The sequence below is a fragment of the Anser anser genome, assembly GCF_964211835.1.
Source record: "Anser anser genome assembly, chromosome: 12".
NCBI classification, from domain to species: domain Eukaryota; kingdom Metazoa; phylum Chordata; class Aves; order Anseriformes; family Anatidae; genus Anser; species Anser anser.
Genome location: NC_139733.1, coordinates 3,813,970 through 3,840,421, shown reverse-complemented (window position 1 = coordinate 3,840,421; position 26,452 = coordinate 3,813,970). Strand labels below are relative to the sequence as shown.

General features: G+C 40.3%; 1 protein-coding gene across 17 annotated transcripts in view; it reads right to left on the bottom strand.

Moving 5' to 3' along the window:
• Positions 1 to 26,452, bottom strand: part of WNK2 (WNK lysine deficient protein kinase 2) — a 184,466-nt gene that overhangs the window by 55,164 nt on the left and 102,850 nt on the right. For all 17 annotated transcript variants that reach the window (XM_083795877.1, XM_083795865.1, XM_083795864.1 and 14 more), the window contains 6 exons: positions 20,370 to 20,542; positions 19,172 to 19,392; positions 15,212 to 15,369; positions 5,750 to 5,838; positions 4,747 to 4,966; positions 1,714 to 2,002 (listed from right to left, as the gene is read on the bottom strand). In XM_083795877.1, the coding sequence (XP_083652003.1) occupies positions 1,714 to 2,002; positions 4,747 to 4,966; positions 5,750 to 5,838; positions 15,212 to 15,369; positions 19,172 to 19,392; positions 20,370 to 20,542 (1,150 nt within the window). The remainder of the gene's footprint in view (positions 1 to 1,713; positions 2,003 to 4,746; positions 4,967 to 5,749; positions 5,839 to 15,211; positions 15,370 to 19,171; positions 19,393 to 20,369; positions 20,543 to 26,452) is intronic.

Sequence of the window (26,452 nt, the reverse complement as noted above, 5' to 3'; positions counted from 1 at the left end):
GCCCTACTATAAGAAGGCAGAGATTTCTGCACCATACACACTTTCATTTTATTACAAACAATTATTCAGAACCTCAAAGGAACAAAACAAGAGCATGAAAGAAAATGTTGAAAGACATCCGATAGCAAGTTGTCAAGTAATATCAAATATTGATTAAGAGTTGAGGAGCAGGAAATAAACCAGGGGTGTCCTATTTTGCATCAAATTCTGCCAACTCGTGACCAACAGAACCACGGGAAGCATGAGCAGTGTCATTGTACCATTGGAAACAAAGAATTATAATTAGTGTTTCTCAAAGAAATTACCATAAAATAAATACATGATCTAAGAAAATGAAATGACAACAATTTAGCTTCAGAAAAAAAGCTTTGTAAATACTGCAACATTCTTAGATTTATGCAAATATGGCATTTCTCCTATCTTTTGAAGGTTTGTTTTCTTGTAGAGGCGTGCTTGGTTATTTTAGTATTCAGAGCAGACCTCTGTATAGCAATTTATACAATACCTGAATTAAAGTAGCAGCTGTCTCTTTGCTAAAGATAATGTGTCTTTAATTTAAATACACTTGCATAAAAGTCCGGAACAGTAGAACAAAAATATCATGATAATAGCTTAGTAGCAGAATAAGTACATCAGATTTTATCAGAAAAACTGGCTAGAAAAAAATCTTACAAAATTTCAAACCTTCCAAGCTAAAACTATCCAGCAACACTGCCTTCAAGATGTTAAAAACTACAAATACATTAAGATTTTAATAGCAGAGCTTGACTTGCTAAAAAAGGGGACAGACACGGCGTCAAGTTTTTTTAGCTAGCTAAAACCACTACTTCCTCATGCCTTGCTGTTTGCTGGAGATAAGTCTGATGCTCAGAAGTAAAATGAAGAAACAACAAGCTCTGCAAGCAAGGCAAGGTAGTTCTTTTTCAGAGATAGACCACAATCAGTGTTTGAATTTAAAACAGGAGATGGAAATGCACTTGTCTTGAAATAACCCAGTGATTAGTCATTATTCGTGAATCAACCACCATCTGAATGTAATGAGTTGGCAGATCACTGGCTTGTGGCCATCAGGGCCTGGAGGAATGGAAGCAACTACCTACTCTGGCTCCCACTGCCCCCCAGTGCAGATCCAACTACTTCCTTGCTTCAGATCCATGAGCTCAAAATGAAATAAATAGCCTGGAGGAACAGACAAAGCACCTACATCATGACTTAAGAACCCACAAAATAATTGTCAGCCCACAAGGTTTGATGTTTCTAACAAGTGTGACCAAACCATAGTTATTTCTCACAAAAAAATAGGAAATCTTGAGTTATACCATGTACCATTCAGAGGTAGCTTTTTTTTCTGCTGTAGATCTTTGCACAGCTTCACAAAAACATCACACAAACTATCAAGAGTAACTTGCAAAATGCAAGAAATTACAGGATTTTTTTTTTCATGTCTAGCAGTAGGTATCCTTGCTGTTCTATTTACAAATATATTAGTGTACATTTGTTTTTTGCATTTATTTCTACTGAAGGAGGAGCTATCTCTATACAATGTTTTTTCTTGAAACTTTTTTTTCCTTTCAAAAGGGTTCAAGGCACTTGTGGTCTCTGAGCTAATGTGCAAAAACATGCCTAATGTCTCACTGCTGAGCTCACCTTACTCTTGATTTTTACTGTAGGACATTCATCATCCTGCACACACAAAACTAACGTGAGACTTACATGCAACAGACGTGACGCTGGTGGGCAGGTTTTGCTGAAAGGGGTGCTGGTCTGCCTCGGGCTCCTCCGACTCGGACAGGATATGGTGACCGGTGTGAGAAAGGTATGTGACTTGAACCTGTTGAGCATGTGGGGTCTTCAGCTTCTCCAAGCATTCAGAATCTCGACGTTCCTCTGACTGTATTCTAGGCCAAATTCTCTCTCTTCTCCATAGTATTAATGCTACTCTGTCACGTATTGACTTTGCAACTATCTTGAGATCGTTTTCATGGAAAAATCCAGAGTCAATCTACAGAGGAGGAACAAACTTAGCAAGATCATGTGCACATAGAGGTGCACACATACAAGTACACACGTATTACTGGAATCTCTTTCTAACAGAAAATATCACTTTGAAAAAAACACATACAATTTCACTCCTCACTAGGAATTCAAGAGCTCGATGGTTTTATGAATTAAACTTCTGTCCCTAGTGCATTTTAAAACAGCAATATTTAGTTTCTAAGACCTGAATATAGATCTGTTTAATTGACCAGTTAATATACAATGATGAGAACAAGCTTAACACAGATGGGTGGTTTTCTTTTTCTTTTTTTTCCCTCCAAAGATTAACAAAATAGTCAAAGGAAAAAAAGCGCTTTTGAAAAACGTCCTTTGAACTGCAGTAAATCTTATTACCCTTAATCAGAATTTATTGCCTTAACCTTTCTAGCATACACAGTTCCCCCAAGTGCTGTGCTTGATTTCACAGCAAGTCATGAAAGAAAACATGTTAACAGAGTTTAGCCTCAAATTAACTTCTCTTAAAAGGTGAAGTCAGGGAGTATTGACTGACTTTTTATAAAAGCTTTTGCTTATCATTGAGTCAAATACAGACTGTTCACATCTGACTGAAAAGGGGAGCAAGATTTCTCAGAATTCATTTGCTCAGCAGATAAAGCGGAAAATCTGTCTTTTGCTCTTTGTTTCCATGAATCTCCTTGTCACACTCCTACAAATAGGAGCACAAACGTTAAATCAATAGTGAGCTGCCAGAGGATTGTATGTTAAGATCTGCATCTTCTGAAGGATGCATATTCTACAGATTTGGAAGCATTTATCTACCTGGAGGAAATTTAGAGGTTGTCCTTCTTTGCTCTTGCCCAAACACAAGACAGTTTTACAGCTTGGATTTTTTGATGTTTCAAATAAAGTAGTTACAAAGGAGCTTAAAATACAGCTGCAAATGGATGCTGGTATTTTCCAGTGCCAATGCCCTCAGACCTTACTGACATTCCTGAACTGCTGATCCAGCAAACGCTAACAACGGGAGCAAGTTACTATAGAGATGAACCACACAGGTCCAGAGAACCTTGTATGGTATTAACCGAGGTTGCCAGCAGATTCTTCTTTGCAAAGCCTAATGGGAAGGCACTAAAAACCTGGCGTATTAGCAAGTTTCTAAACAATTCTTATGCCTACATCTCTACTCAGAGAACGGTTAACATTTAATGAAGACATGCTATTTTACCGTACAACTGGCTGTGAAACAGGTTGCCAACCCAGCAGAACATTTCAAGTTCTTTTTGCCCATGCCATTTGGACAGTTTAGAATGCCTGACAACTGAAAACCCCATCAATAATGATAAATAATTTCCTGTACTCAAAAGATCTCCTGTGTTATTCTCTTCCACAGCATATAAATCAACAGAAACTGATGAAAACACATGGCTGTGGTGTTTCATAAATCATTAGGGCTAGAAAATGACATTTAGGAATGATTGGCCACCCAACAACCTCAAGTTTGTAAGTATTTTACATGCACCCGGGTAATTGTTAATGTAATTGTAAAATGCAGGCTTTAAATTTGGGAAAGGGTACTGTATCACAGTAGTTTGGGAGTGATCTTTGAAATATACTTTATACGAGAAGTACTTCCCGATTAAAAATAAATATCACAACTATAAGCCTGGTACACTACAGAACTTCGAATCTCCAAATGTTTCCATAAATATTTAAATATAAATGTAAGATGTAACAATAATTCACTGGACTAGAGCAACTTCAAAATTAAGTTCTGTAACAATAAACTACTGGAAAAATATTGGATCTATTGCAAACTAGTGACAAGATGACAGAGAAGCCTGATTTTCTCATTGATTTTTGGATACATGGTGATAAGCCCAAGCATAGTAAGGTAACATTACCAAAATGACTGCCTCCTAAGCAGAACAGGAATGGTGATGACAACATCATTAAATAGGATCCCTTGAGATTTAGGGTATAATAATAGAAACATATTTGCATGCACAAGAACATTCAGACCCTTGACTAAGGGCTTACTGGTTCTGTTTCCACGATTTTAGAAAACTTAAACAACTACAGTAAAGACATCTTTAAAATATGAATTCAAGGATTATTTGAACACAAAATAGTTTTTTCTAACAAAAAAACACAAGTCATGAAGATACAATTAAACTTTTTGTTAAAAAATATCCAAAGTGTACTCCTAACTCTTTGCAGTTGGCTTGAATCTAGCTCCCTATTTATGTTTAGTGATAGAGTGACTGAGCAGATTCCTCCTCATCTATATTCCTCCTAAGTAACACTGATAGAAAAAACAAAGTGCTTTGAAAAATTCCGTGCAGAATATTTTTGATTGATCTTTTGAACTCTTCTAATTTATTTCAAGCTGCTGTCTGAAATTAATCAGATTCCAAACAAATTTAAAGACATGCAACAGCTAACAGAAATTAGCAGAAGACTTTTCAAAATTCAAGAACAGAAGATACCTCCTTGGTCCCTAAGTGACTTGCTATTTTGAAATGCCATTTTATGTATCTGATTCCATATTCAGTAAACGTCTTTTTCAGTTACTAGTTCTTCCCCATTTACCCTTTCTTCTAGCATTCACTCTAAAAAAGCAATGCAAACTGCTTAAACAATATCTAGAATGGTTTAAATGGAAGTTACTTTACCAGACTTGCTCCTGCTGTCCTTTGAGATTTATGCACTAATTACATATATATTTTTGTCAGGAGAAGTTTATTTTACCATTTCTTGTGCAACATCATCAGGAGTTTCCTTCTCCAGATCAAAAGTAAACTCAATGGCTCCATTATCTTTGGGTTTTCCTTTCAGTTTCTTAGGATCTTCTACCCAGAGTCTTAAGGCAATAGAGGATTTCCTACCATGGTCTTCTTCTGCAAGTTCCACTCTTACCCCAGTATCTTCAGCAAAAAAGGCATGGCTTAATAAATCTTTAATTTCATATCTGCAATGGATATAAAGAATATTCAAATACTTCAAGTATTAAGCACTTTCAAAGAACTTTGTGACAAGAAATTTGTATTAGAGGCAAAAACATTTACAGTCTTTTGGTGCTTATCCAAAACAACTTGTGTTACTAGCATAAAGAGGTAGTATTTCTGGTGTTACTGAGGATTGCTGAAAAAATGGCATTGCCTATTTCACAAAGCTTCAGCAATATTCATACACCATAAACATACTCAGAAATTGAGATTATAGCCTTGTTCAACTTTCCTCAAGTATCTGACCTTAGTGAGTTCTAAAATGAGGTTCTCTCTAGATAGTCATCTAAGGTTCCTAGGGCCTGTATTTCTTAGAGTTAAGATATATATAGAGACCAGTATAAGAAGATTAGGTTTTTAAAACCTAAGCTGGAAACAGGCCGCAATTTATCTTCATATACAGATTGATCTAAAGGGATGTTAGTCAATCCTCTACCGCATTCAGTCAGAACCAACCTGCACCACACTTGATGCTCCAGTCAGAACCTCCTGACTGAGATCCTATGGCTAGCTATGCCACTCATCCACAATTATGTTTTTTAACATTACTCTTTAAAAGTCAGAGAGACACAGCAATGAAGTTTATTCTATTATCCCGACAGCAAAGTAGGCAATCGTTTATATTTTTATTTCCATTCTGTATTTTTCCTGCACAGAGGAAACCCAGAGGCTAGAACAGAAATCCACAGTCTCGAAATTTCTGCATACACATTATTTAATACAAAACTTGCTTATTTGAAACAAACCTTTCTTCCTTATTTTTGCAAATGCACTCCCCAATTATCTCCTTAATTTCAGGATCAGTAACTTTCTCAAAGCTTGCTGGCTTTATACCCTAAAAGGGTAGGAAAAAAACTTGTTAGTCTGAAAAAGAATGACATTTTAGCTCTTCAGTAAGGATGTTTTTATTACACTGTGCAGTCAATTCAACTCTTGGAATAACTAATAAAGTTGATTGTCTACATTTAAAACTAAATTGAAGATTTAGAGCTATCATATTTCTAAGTACTGTTGCAGTTTAGGCTCATTAGTTTGTACATGAACTCAGTCATACACTATGCAAATCTCCTTTTTCTTTACTAACACTTGCAAACCTTTCTTTTGCATCCTGTGGACTCTGAAGTCCTTATTCAAGAAACAGCCTTAACTCTCAAAACACTAAAACAAATAAAAATAATTGTGTTTTTCTTCAGATAGCCAGTTGCAGGAATGGGTCAAATATACCTTCGACGACCCACCAACTATTCCAGATTCCTGTTTCCCACAAATCTTTTGCTTTTCTATGCTCCCCAGTACTCTCAAGAGCTCCCCCTCCCCACTTCAAACCAACCCAAAACCAAGTAGGGCAGAGAAAGAATGTGCCCAACAGCTCTGTGTTGCTCTTGCATTCCCCAAGCACATTGCTAGAATCTTATTGGGAATGAGTGAAAGGGCAGGCGTAACCTATAAACTGACATGAAGTTAACTTTTTTCCCCCTGGAAATGCTGGTCACTTCTAGACGTGGAACATCTAACCCATGAACACGGTCTTCCAAGGACAAAAGCCAACTACTGTTGACCGCAGAATAAAACTTACAGAAGCAGAATCTCATTCCCCATGTTCTGGCTCTACACAGATGCAACAGGAACAATTTGAATTTCTCTCAGGTTAAGAAGGGTTGTTTTAAGAAGATGGAGTGGATTAGAATAAACACACACACTTCTAGGGTAGTCAAGTTCACCTCTCCCTACTCTCTAGTATTTCAGGGTGAATATCTTAACATGATCCTCCTCAAGGTATAGAGACCCTTAATTAAACAAACGAACAAACACATACACACCTTACCAACATAAAGAGAGACTGTATAAGAAGTAGTATGCAAGTACTCAAACTAAATAACAGTTTATATCTCATATCTCTGTACATGTAATCAAAATGTACTATAACAATAATTACCAGGAAGATCTGGGAAGTTAGCAGACATGTCTAGCTGCCAAGACTGACAAGTTTTCCTGTTGTGAGGTTGCAGAGAGCAAAAGAGGGAGGTTCACTCTGGATTTGGCAAAAGCTGCCATTCCCAGTGATGCCACCCCACCATGCTCCTTGTCAGCTGAGGCAGGAGGAACTAACAGACAGCCACCATCGGTAATGCTGTTGACTTACTTCCATTCAGTTCAGCACAAGGTTTCCTGTGAATGCTTTTCATGTACATATTCAGCTATAGATAACAGTATTAACACAGGAAGTTTTCCCTTTTGTGATGTTCAGCTTAATTTAGGAACAAAAAGTCATCCTTGAAAAAATACATATACCTACTAAAACAAGGTGTGTATGGACAAAAATTCAGAGACATGTATTTTTAAATAGGTTTTGCAGTTAGACTCTGTTATTTAAGGAAACTAATACTTACAATAAAATCAATAAGCAGAACAAAAAAAGGAAACATGATTTCCTTTATCTTATAATAGTAACAAAACAACAACAACAAAACAGAATCTGATTAAGCACATAATTGAATGGGAGTTAGCCATTTAACTCCAGTCAAACCCTTTTAAAAGTTTCATTCTGAAAGAACAGTAGTAATAATCATACAGTGGCAGATAAGGATGCCTGAGGTCCTGAAAAGTGGACTTTTGGCTCACCTAACACTGTCTTTTATTAAAAAGAACTATCCCTCACTGAATTTGGTCTTGAATAAATTTCATGGATGAAATTCAATGAGGGCTGGCATCTCCCTGAGAATTTCTGAGTATTCCAAATGACATCATACTTTTACCTTTTTAACAATATTCTGTTGCCATTTAGGCCTTAGATTTGACTTTAAGCTTGGATTTACTTATTTTAATTTCAAGACATGGAGTGATCAACCTAAGATTCAAAAGAGTAAAATATGTAATTCATAGGTTTTGAAAGAAAACCACGGATGAGTCACACAAACTCAGCTTCATACTTTGGCCTAGGCACAGAGCTACTGAGATCAAAAAACATTCAGAACAAAACAGAATAGTCCATACATGTGATGGGCTCACTGCAACCAGCTAAAAATAATTATTTGAATAAGCAAAACTAAATCTTGCTTACAAAACAAGGGTTCAGTTACTGTACATTAGTAAATTGTGTCAAAACAATAGGGGAAGTCTAGTCGACCAAAGCCCAGACTTGTCTAAAATAAGCAAAAGCATACCACAGTGTACGAAAATTGTTTCATAAAAGGGCTCCTGTACGTGACTAGAAATGAATGAAAACAAAGTACCAGAAGACATTTTTAGCACTAATCTCTAAAATTCTTTACTAAAGCCAACACAATCTTTTATTTTGAAAGCAGCACATTTCTAGCTCCCCTTATGACAATAACCTTGGGGAAAAAAATAAGTCAATGTAAAATGACTATGAAATCATCATCCTTGAACTGGTTTTCTTCCCTTGTATATCACAGGGTCATTACAATCTCACCTCAGAATAACAGCCTTTGAGGAAACAATGCCACGCTGACAAGGGATATGCTTTTCAGATCTGCAATGCTGTCTCCCAGTGTTTCAGGTCAGATTGGTATCACGATTCTTTCTCTATAGTTTTAGGAAAAGTATATCACTGTTTCCATGCTAAGCACCAAATATTTGGGGCCCTCAGACTGAATAGGTAGATAAAGCTACAGGAGGGTGTCTTGTTCTCAGATGGGGAGGAGTTTAAAGAAATCTTTGCAAATTCACAATAAAAAACAATAGGACATATTTAAATATATTTTCAGACACTTCAGTTTGCTATAGAAAATTATGGAATTCTAAGAAAACCTTAAAACATAACCCTTGAGGCAGCTTCCACCCCCCACTACTTGAGGAGCTTTCACCTTCCTAGAGGAACATACTGCTCCAATATCTGTGTGCTCACATAAACCTGCCAATTTCTTCTTATAATTGCAGAGTGCCTCACGAGTATTTTGACATAAACTGAGCATATGAAGTAGAAACAGCTTAAGGTATATCACTATACCTCTTGATTTAATTTTCTTTTCAGAATTCATAAATATCCTTCGTTTAAGTGGTCTGATGAACTCTGACACGGCTGGGATGGAGCAGGGCAGGACACGTTGGGCACCAAGGAATTAGGTTTGCCTCAAAATGTTTCTTTTGACAGATCCCTGATGACTGACCCTGATTTTTGACAGTGCAAATCCCTTTCATAAAAATAGCATCTCCTACAAACACCATTTTACTTTCCACATCCGAACATCTATTGTATTAATCTACTAAACACCTAGGCTATGAATAGATCACCAAAACAAACAAGGATAGCATATATCCTTGTGAAGTACCAAACAGAACTGCTTTCCCAAAGTGTTTTCTCAATGCCCAGATGCTACAGAATGCTTTAGCTTCTTACTCTTCATTAAAATCTCCAAGGCCACCTCATTGTAATGCCGCAAATCCTCCCTACAGCACTGTGCCCTGATGCTTACAAGCCTCCTGACAATGGAGGGGGTTTATGTGAAACACAGGTTTCTATTTGGAATCAAAGGATCCATCTCATTCATTTATTCAAAAGCCATCTGTCTTTCCTGAGCATTCCCAAGGAAACATGGCAACAAAATTCAAAGTATATTGGCTAAGGAATTATCCACGGCAGTATGAAAACTGTACAACTCTCTCAAAGAGAAGTAAATTTAACACCACTACATCCAAAATAGAGGGTTAATTAATTGACAGGAGATGTACAGGGATAATTTCATACAAATTCTTTATGAAAAAAATCAAACACCACCAATAACAAAAAACACATGAAACCCTGTATTAAATAACAAAAGAACACCTCAGTCCAAGAACAAATCCCCACCACTCCTTCAAGAATCTCCTCACCTTCGTTCTAAAAAGGATTAGATTTGAAAGGCAATACACTACACTCTGGTATAAGATAGTTGAGTCTGCAGACAGGTACACGTAAGACGTTAAAGTTTTCACCTCTGCGTTAGGGGGAAAAAACATGAAACTCATTTTTCAGAGTTCTGAGAATACCTGCTTGTCACTTTTCCATCAGCAGAGCGCTCTTTTGAAACAGTAAGTCATGATGCTTTATGAAACGCACAACTTATGCCAGACGAGTCAATGGTAAGTCTGACCCACGTCAGGCAGTAACTTTTCTAAGGGCTTTCCTTGCACCCAGAAGGTGTCCTCCTAGACTAGATACATTCTTCTTTGAACTCCGGATCCACCTTCTGCTTGAGCATACAGTACAGTGTACTACCTAGAATCACGTAGTTCCTGGAAGGCAAAAAAACATTTCCTCCGAAAAAGCTGAAACCACGTTTTCAACTGAAATTCCACTCTACCACACTCCTCCGAAGTCAGTAAGGTGAAAATAAAGTTCTCAGTTCTGTCAGGATTTTGTTCCAGGACATTCACCAGCGAGATCACTGTTTGCAATTATAAACTCATCTCTACTTCACTCCAGAACGTTACTCAATCCTAATGCTCATCTAAGAAGATTATCTGCAGATCTAAGAAGATATCTGAAATACACCAGTCAATGCAATGACATTGATAACACTTTGTCTGCTGTGGCTGTGCTACAGCTATACAATTTATCCTATCTATACAAACAATATATAACCTGCAAATGCAGTTATATGAAAATTTATATGAAAAATTTAACATGATAAACAACATGAAAATTTAACATGCTAAGCAGAACTCTGTAGACACATGGGTTGTTTTAAAGCATGAGTTTGTGCAACTAAAGCCAACAAGGTAGCCATGAACCCCCTGTGGGCACAGTTGGTCTGCAGTGAATTCTGCAGTGCATCGTTAAGAAAACATTGGTCTGGAGTTGCATGGGAAGGCCACAGACTCTGATGGTTCATCACTAAATATGCCTATTGTCTACATTAAAATCTCTTGGCAGAATGATTAAACACAAAAAAAAAACTGAGTAAGAAAAAACATCAAGTTATGCATGAAAAATGAGATTATGGCATCAGAATGAAGATGACTGCAAATATGCTGACAAGGAAATCACTCCAAAGTTAACTGCAGTAAATGTGGCTTTGACCTGCTGCTTGAAAAAACAGGTTACTTATGTTCTCTTATATTATCACATATGCTTAAAATGAGCCAAAAAAAGTTTTGTATTTTATCTTTTCCCCCCTCATGTACATTGTTGGGTGTACCGTTGCAGTAGGCCCTAATGAGGAGTCCATGATCTTCCATAGCAATTCCAGTTTCTCTTTGCAGACTCAGTCAGAAACATTCTTCATCTCCTTTAGTTGTTCTTTACGGTGTGACAAAAAGCATAAGAAATCATTAGGAGAGGACCAGAAGAAAGGAGTGAAGAAAAATGTGTTGATTTACACTCCAGAGTTCTAGATGACAGGGCAGAGAGAAACCTCCTAACAGAGATATCTAACCTGGCAAAACAACAAGCCTCTCTGTGCATTTGGGAAACACTTTGGGAAACGATTGCTACAGTACCCTGTAGACACATAATAGTCCTCAACTAAACCTAGGAATAAAACAGTGCAATTCAACCTCTCGGTTTTCATCTGCAGTCTACTTCTATGCCACATTCAGCCTAGTAAAAAACCAACGCCAGTAACAGCTGCTATATGATGACTGCAACCCTGACTCTTCGTGAAGAGCCATTTTAAATCTCTTCCTCTGGGAGTGGTCCCCAGCCCAGCTAGGTGGTCAGAGCCAACCCTCCTTGATGGCACACGGCATGGAGAAGGCGTAGGGTCCCCAGGCCCTGCATTCCGACCCCCGACCCATAGCAACAGCCCCCCTCAGCCCCAGCAGCGCCTTGCCGGGGTGACTCACGTGGATCCATGCGGGGTCCTCTGCAGCCGCCAGCTCTTCTGTGGACACAGCTTCTCTACAGAAGCTGCAGAGCCCCCGAGAGTCGTTCCCTCTGGGAACACGGATCTTCTCCAGGGCTCCTGCTGCTCCCCTCGCACACTTGCCCTGGAGGTCCTCCCCCTGCTCCTCCTCCATGTCTGACAGTTCATGCAGCTCATGGCATGTGACAGGGCATTTTTCCTCTCCACAGAGGCTTGGTTAACCCCTTCCTCATGAGGACAGTAATGCCAGTTTTTCCATCAAAGGAATCCTGGTGTCTTTGCCCCGGCTGCTATTGCCTTAAGATCAGCAGAAAAAAAGCAGTACCTTTGTGTCTGTACCTGACGCATCCTGCTTCAGCTTCCCCTACCAGACAGGTCCGTATCAAAAATACCACTTACAAGTAATAAATTGACCTTCTAACAGCTTCCTCACTGTTACTTGTTCTTCACAATAATCTTTATTTTCCATCTCTCTGGAGTTGCAAGTATAAGACCACTCTTACAAAGTTATAATAATTTACCATATAATCCTCAGCTGCGTAAAGGTTATTGTCACAAAACATAGTTGGCTCAGACTTTCAACAGTGTTTAAAAAATGACTACTTATGTCTGCAAATTGAAATATAGCACCTAATTAGGAACCCTCTGATTAATCTTTATTCTTTGCCGTCTTGGATATTGCTTTGATAAATGAGGCTATTGAGTCTTATGAAGTCTTAATCACCAATATTCCAGATGGCAAAGAGCTGTACACAAAGTTTTTCTAAGAACGTGGAGCAACGGGAGAAATCTATATTATTTGTGGCTCTGAATCCATACACACACGTACTACAGGTCAGCCTAACGTTAGCTAAACACGACGGCAGCTCCACAAAGAAATTCAGCATACTGCTCACACAAACTTCTGCCCAGTGCAGGAGACAACACAACAAACACCCCTCAAAGCCATTACTAAATGCCTAGGATAACCAGACCAAAAGGGGACCAAAAGGGGACCTAGTATCACATTTAGGAGATGAGACCTCATAGCCTAACATCAGAGTAGTCTTCTACTGTCACCACGTGAAGTGTTAGAGCATAAGGAGATCTTTCTTAAGATACATACAAAGATGGCATTTAGAGCAGATCCTAAGGACTACATACCTAAACGAGGCCAACAAGCCATTGTGCCAAACGAAATAAACTTTTCCTTGTACGGGAGGAGTGAGCAGAATAGCAATGTGAACCAAGCAGCTATCCTCATAAGGATTCAGGCAAGCAACTTCACCGAGCCATCAACTGTATTTCACTTCTTTGAAAAGATGCAGTGTGTATTTGCAGCCAGCCCATGCTGCGCAGCAGAATAACTTGTAGTCAGCAAACCAGATGTCCCATCTCTGCACACACTTCACACTACAACACCCTACAGAGCAGGCCCAGCTGTTAGTGCATCAGCTAGCAACAAAGCTAACTGCGCTGCAGAGCAGCTTCTGATGCCTCCCCCCCCACCCCCGGAGTAGCAATGGGTTGAAGGCAGCACTCCAAGGAGAGTTAAACTACCCAAACTCAGGGCTGCAGTCCGTCGGGAAAGATTCATTTTTGCCAAGCTACAAGTGTCAGCTTGCAACCATTTACACAGAAATGAGATAAAGCTGTTTCCCTCTTCAGATGCAACCTCCTGCTTTCAGCAAGTCATGACATCTCTTTCATTTCCAGCAGGGACACCCTCCTGTTTCTTGTGATACTGACTTCAACTTTTAAACAGACTCCTGAATCATTGTATCCTCCCTCTCCTGTCAGGTTAGCATCATCGCAGCTGGCTAGCACAGCAATCTACAAGAGCACTAACCTCTTTGCAGCCTGGTCTTCAGTTATGAGGAAAGACAGATATTAGACAACACAAAATATACTTATGAAGAATGAAGTGCACATCAAATTGTACATGCAAGTGTGTGGGTATCTGACTAAAGCATCTCTATTACCCTGCATGAGAGACTACTATTCACCAAGTCAGAAAATGCAATTTTGAGCAGCGTTAGCTGACTGCAGTACTTTACAGGACCATATTTGTACTAGCGTGATTCACAAAACCTTTTGGAGAAGAGTGATCTCAAGTACATTTCAAGATTGGGAAGTTATTAGTAAATATCATTTGTGAAGATTTTTATTCATCGCAAGCAGTAGGACAAGAGGAATACTAACTAATTTTGGGACCATGCTTTTGAAAGCTGAGATGTTTTTTCTCAATACATCTATAATGTAAGCCTAACAACTCTTTTTACCTTATAGGTAAAAATAAAATAAAAGCAACCTTATCTGTAGCTATTTTTGCAAATTTTAGTGCAGGCTACTTCAGAGGACTACTCTCGTCACATCCTGAGTGTGTAGACTGCATCTTTTGGTGATGGGGATATACAAGGGTCAACCCGTACAGCTCAGTAGCTCCTTTTGCAGCAACCAGATGGAAAGTAGCAGCTGGGAAAATCTTTGACAAGCTATTCTTTTTAGCATTATCTACCCTGAAAAAAAAAAAAAAATACAAATCCTATACTCTTGGTTTTATTTATCCAAGCAGAGCAGAATATAACCACCTCTGCCAAAGCATTTGGCACGTCCCATTTCTCTGCAGTCAGTGATTCTTTCACCAATTTGCAGTCTTACAAACTCATAAGTTCTTTCAGGCATTCGCAGTGCAGCTCACATAGACAAATATATTTATCACCTGGGGGTGAGGGTGTTGGGAAGGATAATTTTTTTTAGTATAGAAATAATTTTAGATTGGCTTCTCCTCCAGCCTAACTTAACCTGAAAATGCAGCAACCCATTTCCATGGTTCCAGTCTGGCAATTAACAAACCATACAGAGTTCCTAAATGCAGATGTAAAACTCCTCAGGCTCACTCCAAAACTAGACATGGGTATGCTTTCCCTTTTATACCTTCTTACAATTTGTTACACACACAAGCTGAAAGAACCCATGCTAGAAATCTGAATCAAACATCATGCGCCACATAAATATTTAGGCTGCAAACTAAAAGTTAGTCTTTTTGGCTTTGTGGGAAACTTGACCAGCTCTGAATAGTCCCTCTTTCGGAGGTAAGACTACAGCAGAGATTTTTCCCTGCTCATTATTCCCAAGTTTCATGCACCTTTAGCTGATGGAGATAAAACAGCAACAAATATTACTGAAAATATTATCTGTAGCTGCAGTATACACAAACCCAATCCAACCGTAGAACTGGAAGCATTCCAAAGAGACCTGCAGCAGTTCTCTGCAACCCAGAGCTAAGATACCTCAGTTCCTACAACAAACCACACACACACACAAGACAGTACTGACATCTCACTGAACTATGTTTTTAAACCTTCAGATTACAAAATACCAAGGTACAGATGTTAACTAAAATTAAGGAAGTTTACTCACACAGGTTACTTTCCGGTAAATTTGAGCAGCATTCTGGCATTCTGAGTAAGGGTATTCTGAGGTAGCCATTTCCAACATGCACATTCCAAAAGCATAGACATCAACAGATTCATCATAGTGTTCCTCATACATTTCTGGGGCCATAAATTCTGGTGTACCTACACATAGACGAAAAGATTGTAAGTTATTCATAAAGTCTGAATGGCTTTAATCACAATCTTTTTGCTGTGCAATCACAGCTGTGCAAGGGTGCATGCAAGATTATTTCAAAACAGGGAAGCAACTAGAAGAAGCTCAAACATCCTCCAGGGAAGAAACCCAAAGTCAATACACCCACAGCTCGCTGGTAATATACAAGGGGAGGGGATACATATCAAAACTTCAAAAGAGAGTACTGAAATGAGATACAGAACAATGCCTGAATACACTGGAAGTTACAAAGTGGTTTCCTTCTCTGGATGAAGGGAGGGACGCGGTTTGTAGTGGTGAAAAGGACAAGAAATAAGCAGCTTTGGTCTTGCTTTTGACAAGGCAAGTTTGCATTTTTTCCTCCAGGGAGATACACAGCAACTACCCAGCAGACAGACAGCACTTTGAAAGCAAGTGGTATCACAAATTCATCTACAAAGTCGTGCACAAAACATTAAACATGGTTCTGTCACTGGTTCAGTGGTACAAATCAGTGAGACTACTTGCAGAATAAGGTCCTACTCCACAGGGATTAGGGTGTCAAAAATCGGATATAACTGAATAAATATTAAGGGAAACGTTGTACTTACTGCTTCATAATGGGAAGGTGCAGCTTTGTGACAAGTGGCTAATTACAATGCCTGCAAAAGTTATCTTTTATACAGAAAAGCAAAAACGAACACACGATATGTCATCAACAACTGCAGAGTAACTCCTACACTTCACACAGACTGGCAAGTTCTGTTACAAGTGTTGCTCGGCCTTTGACAAAGAACCTCTGCACATCAAAGTACTCGGGAAGGTGTGGTCTTATCATAAAATCACAGAATCCTTACGGTTGGAAAAGACCTCTGAGATCACTGAGATCATCTGGTCCAACCATCCCCCTACCACCACTATCACCCACTAAACCACATCCCTAAGTACTTATAGAGCAAAACAGAAAATTAACATTTAGGTAGTTTATCTCAAGAACTGTATCTCCTAAAATATTGTATGCTTGGGAGTCAAGACTGACCTTTCTTTTTGCATATAGAAAAGATGAAGGAAGAGAGATTAACAGTCATCTGCTGTGGGAGAGGACAACTGTCCAGCAGTGAGCAACGGGTTAACAACAGAAACATGAGGGATCCTGGACCATGTAACCTCGCCTTCAGTGTGGTAAAATCCATCCCAGAACCCACATCCCCCTCCCCAGAGCCCGCTGTCGGTATGGCAGGTTGCTAGCAGCATCTGATTTTCAGCTATGACATCTTTCCCATCAGCACAAGCACAACTGCAAGACTCTCAAAGAGTCTTTTCCAGAGCTGCTACATCACTTGAGAATGAACAAGACTCAGACACAGAAGTGAACCTCATGAATTATGGAGCATTTCAAGTAAGTTTCTTGCAAATCTGAAAAAAAGTGATAGCAATAGACTAAGTAGCAAATGATATTCTTGACACCATTCCAAAACACCATGAAAATGACATTTTCCACCCATCCCTTGGGGGTGGGAAGGAATATATACAAGTATTGCTAACAAAACAGACCACCTAAAATGCAAAGCTGCTCAGCAGCTGTTCAGCTCCTCTCTGCAGCACGAGTTGTGCCCTGGCTGGGCTCCCTGAAGAGACACACCACAAGGTCAGGCGAGCATCAGTGGAGGCACAAACACAGCGAGGGAGAAATTGGACCTCGGCCATGCTGACTTCACTGTTAAAAATGATGTGGAATTGCAGCTACTAATATTCATTTAAAGCTACTACAGCTAGGGAGAGGGCTTGCTGTAGGCAAAGATAAGGTGAGCGGTGAGGACAGCAGGGTGCACGCAGCCCTGGAAAGCCAGTCTGGGACACGCAGCAGGAGGGAAAAGCCAGAGCCTAGGGCTGGTGTCCACAGGACACCCTTCCCACCCTGCCCCTGCAGAAAGCCCACCTTCACCTTTTCAGTCCTCCCACCTCCTTGCCTACACTTTCAAGTCTTAGCTTCCCACTTGGGGGGAAAAATGCATTTTTCTACTCTGCTGTGAAGGTGGGAGCTGGCCCAGCATCAGGAGCAGAACCAGTCATACCACCAGTGCTTCCAAGTCCCCCTAATTCTTTCCTTGGAGCAGCACTACTCATGAAAAAGGTGGGTTCCGTTATACTGCCAAAATGAATATAGACAGCTTGCCAGCAACCTGCAGCCCTTTTCATTATTCAATTTCTGTTAGACACGGCCATGGCTTGACAGCATTGTTGTAAAACTCATTTTGCAAAAATCTATATTGGTATTTCTGATATTATTGCTAGTCCACAGGTAACTGCTGTACTGCAAAAAAGGAGAAAATTAGGGGAAGAAATGCTGATCCCCCCTCCCCCCCAAAAAAGCCATTAGAAGGTAAGAACTAGAGAAACTTATCAAATGTAAATCAACATGATTTCACTGAAATCAACAAGGTTAAGCAGACCCACAGTAGCCAAGCACACACCCAACATTTCAATCCCAATTTCACTTCAACAGTACTGGGCTCCCCATGTAGAAAGGGTGAAACTTTTGTATAAGTAGTTATAAAATATAACTGAAGAAAACTTGAGATGCTATAACAGTTATTTTAGAAACTACCGCTTTAAAGATAGCATGCTATTTTCTTTATAGTTATGGAATAGTGGTTGTCACTGGCAGTTTGCTAATTCTAATCATCTCAAGCCTAATTTCCATTTATATAGCGAGCTGAAATACAAATATATGCATGATAACTTCCCTCACTTTCAGCATCCTTTCTCAGGAATTTACATATTCCAAGAACCATTGCATACATATCTGAACAAGGAAGATTTGCTAAGAAAGCTTAGGGTAAAAAATAAAAAATGTTTGAGAATTCGGGAGAAGGATATCCCAGACATATTTCTCACACAGAAGGCATTTAATTTAACTTTTGCAAGGGAACGACATCCTTCAACAATCATTCAGAAAATGTCTCCTTCCAGTTCAAGCAAAGCCAAGTTATAATGCTCCTTGCATGGGTACCATTTAAGTACATCAGCTATTGTATATCCTAGTGGAAATTTCTTTTAATTTTGTAGCTACTGAGTTTTAATAAATTGCAGATGTTGTTTAAGTAGGACTCTGCCAGGACTACACTGAGGCACAGACAAGCTCTGCAGTTGCCTGCAGAAGCAACTTATTTTGCTGATGCCCCAGTAAACGGGGATAAGCTGTTCCAGCAGGACCAGCTCTCCTGTGACCTCCCTGCAGAGGAGAGAAGCCTGGCTCTGCAGGGCACTACCCACAGACCAGGCTGCCTCTCCCTTCGGCAAAAGTAACTGTTATCCCAGCGCTGCTGGCAGCAGAAGTCTTCCCAAGGGCTTCCCAGAGCCTTTCACAGTGCCACCTGGTTTGTGAAGAGCAGGCCATCATCTGCCTTTCCTCCTCCGCCCCTTTTCTCCTCTCTCCCCGACAGGCACTGAGCCTGTTCTCAGGGGGATGGTACATACAACCTGTTGGGAACTGTTGCTGCTTCTTTTGGAGGAGAGAGGAGAAGGATTTGTGGATGGAAAGTAATATTTCGATTAAAAATTTAACATTGTGATACAGAAGGAAGATAAGATCAGGGTACCGTTTCCTAGATAGGCCCTACAGATTGAGATTTTTATGATGGCATAAAGGGAACAGCCACTAAAACCACTTAAGTCTCTGCTACCAGCCTACAAGTGAAAAAAACACTAACATGAAGTGTCAAAGACAGACAACTTAAAAAGACAATCACTATACCAACAGAAGGAAGCCAAAGAGAATAGAATGATTACCTATTACACTTTTGGCAAATGAAGCTCTCTTGAGGGTTGCCAGTCCTAAGTCTCCTATTTTCACAGATCCAGTTGGTCCAGTAATAAAAATATTGTCACATTTCAAGTCTCTGTGAATTATTGGTGGAGTTCTTGTGTGCAAGAAAAGAAGACCCTTCAGGATTTGCCGGCACCAGCTACGCAGAACTTTTGGTTTCATCACTTTAAATCTCTTCAGATACCTGCAGTACAAACACACAGAAGTGGTTATAAAGAAAATGAAGTGTTATTATAGATTCTAGGGGCTTTAACAACTGAAATTCATTTTGGATAAAAGCCTCTTATTAGATGCCATAATAGCAACTCAGAAATATCTCCAAATTGAAAGAAAGATCTTTTTAGAAAAGGAATTTAGAACATTCATTTTTAGGGAAGAAGATAATAAGCATTTTTGGTGCAAATACAATCAAATATTTGCAGGACTAATAGTAAAGCAATTCACTTCATGCAGAGAACAGTTTTAGAAAATATGTTTCACATATTCAGAACAGAATAATACTGAAGTTTAATTTTAACCACAAGACTTTGACCTCTGTATCACGCACCTGCATTTTTTCTATTCACCTAAAACACTGATGAGGAGGGTACATTTTGGAAAAACGTCCAATCGGCTAATGCACCAGCAGAGTAGCACACTGGATATATGCAGTGATGAGCATTGCTCCCATTGGGGCTGAAAATCTGTTCCCGAATTCATGCCAAGTGCTTTGTATCAACCTTAACCAGATTGTCAGTATCAAAAGCTATTAAATAATATTCTTTAGCAGATAACCTAGAGCACCTCTTGCTTCAAAAAGAGATTCTACCATTCAAGTGCTATTCTGTCTGAATTTTGTAACAAAACATGCAAATACAAGCACAAAAGCGACCACAAAAATCACACCCTGACAAATCGAAACTTCACATGCAGATGAAACAAACCAGAGAACTGCTTCCAGTTACATAACTGAAACAGAAGAACGGGGAAAGGCAGATGGAGGCCGAAATTCTTCCTGTCAAGTCAATGCAGTTCAAACATAGGGACACACGACAGACACCAGAGAACAGCTCCATTTTTTCCTTTTATCTTGAGATACTTTTTTTCAGAATGTGAAAGTAGGATTTTTCTAAAAATTTCCATAGCTATTCTTAGACTGCTCACCAGGAGCACAGTACTTACGTCTTTAGTGTTCCAGAGGTCATCAGTTCGGTAACCAGTACGATGCATCTTTTTCCTTTTACACAGGATTCCCAGAAGTCATAAAATCTTACAATGTTTGGGTGCTGTAGACCTTTCAACATTTCTGCTTCCTCTTTAAATCTCTGTCTCTCTACTTTTGTTAATTTTCTGTCCTATAACCCAAAATAAGACGTTATTAGTATTAAATGGACAAAAAATAAAGCCACTGTGCTGATACAATATTCAGAATTCTAGATTTGTTTTATGCCTGTATCAAGTACACTTATAAAATCTTTTACGTAACAGATGAGCCATGTGTATGAAGTAGGGCACTCGCCTTAAATCCAGCGTCAAGAAGACAAAGACTTGCCTCGGAACAAAGAGATGTCTGTGCTATGCCACATGACAGCATTAATATTTCAGGCAACACAAACATACCAGCGTCTTGATGTATCAACATATGACTATTTACTTCTTGCTTTCGTAAGGATCATTATCTGTCAGATTAATAAAAACATTTTCATTTCCAGGTGTGCAACACAGCCATAGCAAAGCCTCTGATTCCTTTTACAGCTGTGAATACTCAGCACAGTAAATGACTGCACCTGGGAATTTATGGCAGGGACTACCAGGTGAGGTCCCCTGAGTAACCACGCTGGGCAGTCCGGATCTTTCCATTTCTCTAGGGACAAATTAAGACAATACCACCTCAAGAACAAACACATCTCTCTATTCACTTGCAGTTGTGCTTAATTTTACAGACTTTTCTTGAAAATTGGCAAAAATTAATTCAAAACTGCTCTTCAGCTCTTTCTTTAGGCTACAGGGCAATATTTATTATTTTAGATTAGAAACGTGAGTAATGTTACATTCTACTACTGCAATATTCCTAAAGAAATTTGGGAGCATTTAGTCCAGGCTGTAAAGTAAGAGTTTAAAATGCATGTAAAAAAAAAAAAAAGCCTTTCTCGGGCTTTAAACTCCCCAAGAGCTCCTACTGCCAGAAATGAACATATGCAATTCAGAGCCATAAATCAACCAAGTCCTCCCAAATGGCTTTTTTGTGCTTCCACATCAGCTGCCACCTCCTGCAGGCTCACAGACAGGTGGGCTCCAGCCGGGAGCTCCCCAGCCCACGAGGCAGAGCCCACGTCCTGGCTGCAGGGGGACACACACAGGGTCTAACTGCCTGGGTCAAACTAACACCATTTAAACCTTACAGCAGGAAGCTCAGCTTCATGCTCTGGCCTCTTTAGAGGCGTATCACTGAAGACCACATAGCCACGGTCTAGCTCATCTCCCACGGCCAGCCGGTGGGGCTGGGAGCGCTCCAGCCCGCTGCCCTAGAAATGAAGCGTGTTCATTCCCTAAAAGGCACAATTGTGTAACTGTTCTTACTTACAGGAAGGCAGGCTCGTGAATCACTAAAATTAATTAGTTCACATATTAACCTCGGACATTCTCCTTTTCTCAGTTAACTCAGGTATGTTCACAACATGAATTCAACTGGCAGCCGGCTTGCTTGTAACCGAGATCCGGAGCAGCAAGGTCACTGCGTTTTGATAAGGTCTGCCCTCGCCTGTGGTTGCAACGAACTGGGCACAGCAAGGAGAACTTCGGGGGCTGCAAACACGCCAGCTTTGTACAGAGCTTTCACAAGAATAAAACCCGTGTTGAAATGGTGACATTTTAGCTCTTCTTGGAAGACAGAAAGCCTGCTTCTCCAGCAGCACGGGGGAGGAGAACCTCTTCCCAGCAGTAGCGCTCTCTGGGCTGGCACAGGGGTGGCCATGGGGACCTGCGCCCCCATCCCAAGGGGTGGCTGGGAGCACCCCGTGCCCTGGCAGAGCTGCTGGAGCAGGCGGGCAGCCGCACACCAGGCTCCTACTGCCAGGAGCAAGGCGGTATTGCTGCTGCTGCTCTGGACTTACTGCATTTTCTGTAAGTTAAAAAAAAAAAAAAAGCAGGCTGTCTAATGAGCCAGCACAAGAGAGCCTGAGAATTGCTTTCAAATCCATCACTACTTCCCCTACTGCTGAGTTTCCTCTTAATTTAAACCCTGTAGAATAAATCAGACACACTGCTATTAAGGAGGAAAAGGAGCAAGTCCTTGCGTGAGGCAGGAAGAGCATAGTGTGGGCTAGCAGAGAAAGAAAAAGAAGGCAATGCAGATCCAGCAATTTCTGAAAAACCTCCTAATTAAAAAAAGTAATACTGAACCCCTTGACTCTCATTTCCAGATTTCTGAGCATTGTGAGAAATTTTCCACTGCTACTTTACGGGTAACATTTAAAAGACCATTCAGATGTCGCAGACAATCGTGTTCCATATATTCTACGTATTATGAGCATTTGGATTGACAACTGACTTCAAAGTATTAAGATGGCAAGCTGAGCAACAGCAACAATGATTTTGGAAGACAAATACATATTTCATATATAACTACAGGGAAGAATCTGGATTTTTTCCCCCCCAATCAAAACAATAGCTGAGCTATCATTTCCCAGGAGTCAGCCCGGGCCCATTACTAACATGAAGCAGCAGAGGATGAGGCTTTGGACAAAGCTGCTGCCCTGGCAGACTGAGCTCACACCCACCGGAGGGGTCTCCGGCTCAGAGGGTACAAACCAAGCTTTTTAAATTCCACAAGGCTGAACCTGACACGAGTCATCTGCCAAAACGTAAACTGTTTCTGAAAGGACTTAACAGTTGAACTGTTTTCTACTCTGGAGCAGCAAAACCACCTCTGTTTAACTGTGTGACTCACTCGGCATTTATTCCGAACCCAAAAAACCTTCACCGGGGTCACAGACACTTACTCCCTATCATACAATCCCCCCAAGGTGGAAAGTTTCTGTGCTGGACACAAGGATATAAGTCTGAAACAACCTTAGGATATCAAATTTTAAGATGAGGAACAGGATTCTTGGGAATGGCCATGCCAAAGAAAGCTGACCCACTTAGCTTGATCTAAGGCATCACTTTGCATAATCCAAATTCAAATGAAATTTATGAAAATTTGGGGGAGTAAAGTGAGTTTCCAGATTCACCCACTGAGTCACCAACCATCGCGCTGTCTGCATGGGAGACGTTTGCGACACCATCCAGCTGCACAGGGAGGCTCCCAGGGCTGCTGCTACACACAGCGCTGCTCCAGAGCTGAACAAGTGCAACCACAGCATCGCACCGAGCTGCCGAACGGGCCCATGGTTGGTCTGCCTCACTGCTTTAATGGCACCACTTCTACTCTGAGCTTCCTCAAGGTACAAGACTTGAAAAGAAGCTGGAAAATATTTGCAGGGTGATCAGAGAAATACCAGTATCAACCTGCAGATATCTCCATGTTTCGTCTCCTTTTAAGGCACCCATGGTGCTCGGCTCTTTCCCTCCTCACAGGGATGCAGTCTTGGCCCGGGGGGCTGCATTGTACTTCCATTTACAATAACTGAAAGCTTCTTAAGTCTTCTACATAGCACCTAGGCTTCCAAAATAAACTTCAACCTTCAAAAGCTCATAGCAATCACACCAAGCTGGTTCAACTTTTCCAGACTAGCTGAATTTAAACAGAACCAAGAAGTGAGACAGCTGCTCAGCATGTCTTACTGCTAAGAAGGAATCTGTAAATTTACCTTGTTCTTTAATAATCTGTGAGGAATAGTCAGCTTAAAAGGATTCAGTAAATAATTTGTCTGCAGCACAGTCGGAACAAAAGCCACAGCGAGACCAGATACAACAAGCAGCAGCTTTCTCACACCGTCAACGTATTAATTTTGCACATACATGCACAATGCAAACTCAGATTCAGCCTGTTATTTACTGCAGTGACATAACTAGAATAACGCCTAGCAGCACGGAAAGTACTAAGCTATACAAATCACAAGAGGAAATTCACTCTTTTAAGCAGATAAGAGATCGCATCCACTGCCACACAGGCTACAGAGCAGAACGGGTTGAAGCCTCATTCCCAAGTGCAGCCACACCGACCCGTGGTCAGCTACCTTACCCAGCGTTCAGAATTTCCCATTTTATTATCACAGCTACTCTGGCCTCCTGCGGTTACATATTTACCGAGTGCTTCTGCAGGAATAAGCCACAACAGCGTGCATTAATGGTGCATCGCAGGCACAATATCAGCAGGGGTACAGGCACTGCCCAGTCACACATGCAGCCTGGGTGATTTATGACTCCATAATTTAACCTTTCATATAAATAAATGAGCATTAATTGGTTTAGGGTTGCTCAATGTATACTTCACTATGAAAGGCAGTCTGTAACAGACAGATAGTAAGTGGTAAGAAGAGGTACAAATTGTGAAAGCTACCTTCTCTTCGTTAATTCTCTTTGCCTTCTAACTCTCCCTGCTGCAAACCAGATGATACCTATGTGATCCATTTTAAGCATCAAAACGCTGAAAGCTATTCACTTCTTTTTGGAAGGAAAAATAATTCCCCATTAGTACTTCATATAATCGCTGTTGGTAAATTAAATACTGATTCATAGAGACTTGAGTAAAATGATGTTTTTTAGCAGGAAGACACATTAAACTGAATTTCCTACTTGTAAATCATAATTCTGCTAACCAAACACCATTCTATCACACACGCTCTCTGCTTCTCCCCGCTCTTCCCAGGCAGAGCTACCAAAGCTCTCCCTTCGTTAACATAAAATTTATCCCTTCATTAAGTTCCTTGGCGGGGAACAATAGCAAAGATTGGAATTAGTAAGTAAATGTGTTAATAAAATCAAAGGGAAGGCTTACGAATTAAATTTCTGGAATGACACCCAAATTAACAGCAGGAACATGTTCTGTTAGTCATCCCCAAGCATCATTTCCTCCAGGTTGTAACATATGGGCTCTGACTAAGTCTTGGTAAGTTACACAAGCATGAGACTGGCTTTCACCTGAGTTATAGAAGATTTCTAAGAAAGATTAACCACTGAGGACAAGTTCCTTCCCTACTTAGTTGTGAGGGGCTAATAGATTTGGGAATAAACTACATTACCACCCTGTAAAGGAGACAAAAATGGAAAAAAAATAAAAATAAGATCACAAGATTTTTTTTTTTTTTACATAGAAATACCTAAAAATGCTTGAAGTTGCAGAGTTATACTTACAGATAGTTATTTGATTTTGCGTAACAGGACGAAGTCCTCAATTCAGAACCTATTTTGGTCAGTCGGTGAAGACAGAGGCAAGCAGAAGCACTAGGCCAGCAAATGAGGGAAGGACTCACCTCTGTCACGTACATGCTATGTCAGCTACAGTCCCATCAAGGGCTGCTGTCATCTTTCACCCACAATAGTGATGAAAAGGGAACTGAAGAGGCACTCCCAAGAGGGGAAATCAGGTATCTAAATCAGCAGAATGAACACCTATTCATGCTGATTTCTACAACCATATGCCAAATCTGTACATTTGCTCATGCACTGCAGCTGCTGTTCTAATCGGACATCACCTTGAGACATACATCAGCAGTGGGATCCATTGATAGCTTTCTCCTATGTTGCTATACATAATTTTACTGTAGATTTATGAACAAAAGCACAGTTCTGGTCTGCCCTACTGTCACAAGTTTGAGAGTGGGACACCCAGCATCGAGGGAGCGCACAGCACGCACCAGACCCTGTCAGGTAAGGGAGGAGCTTGATTTGTTCCTGCTGTGAACCTGGGACACATTATCTGGTACCTGCATATCACCATTAACTCCTTAAATTCTGTATTATCGGTACTGTCTTTTTCAGGGAAACACCATGATTTTGGAAAAAGTTTCAAAAGTAACTAGTAAAATAATAGGATCTACGAGTAATAGAGCTCACACCTGTGCAGGGCAGCTGCTGTGGGGACTGTTTAGTGTTATGGAGGATGACCAGATTCTCACTCCAAGTCAGGGCTGAAGACAACGTACAATCCAAAGGATATTATGTCATTTATAAAACATGCAAGATGCTGGTTTCAGAATTGTCCTGTGTTTGGCAGAGAAATGCATGGTACCAGATACCACATCGTCGTTGATGGGTCTCCCCTTTCCCCATCAGTATTTCACATTTCTAGAATCTGATTCTCCAATTTCTTCTACGGAATA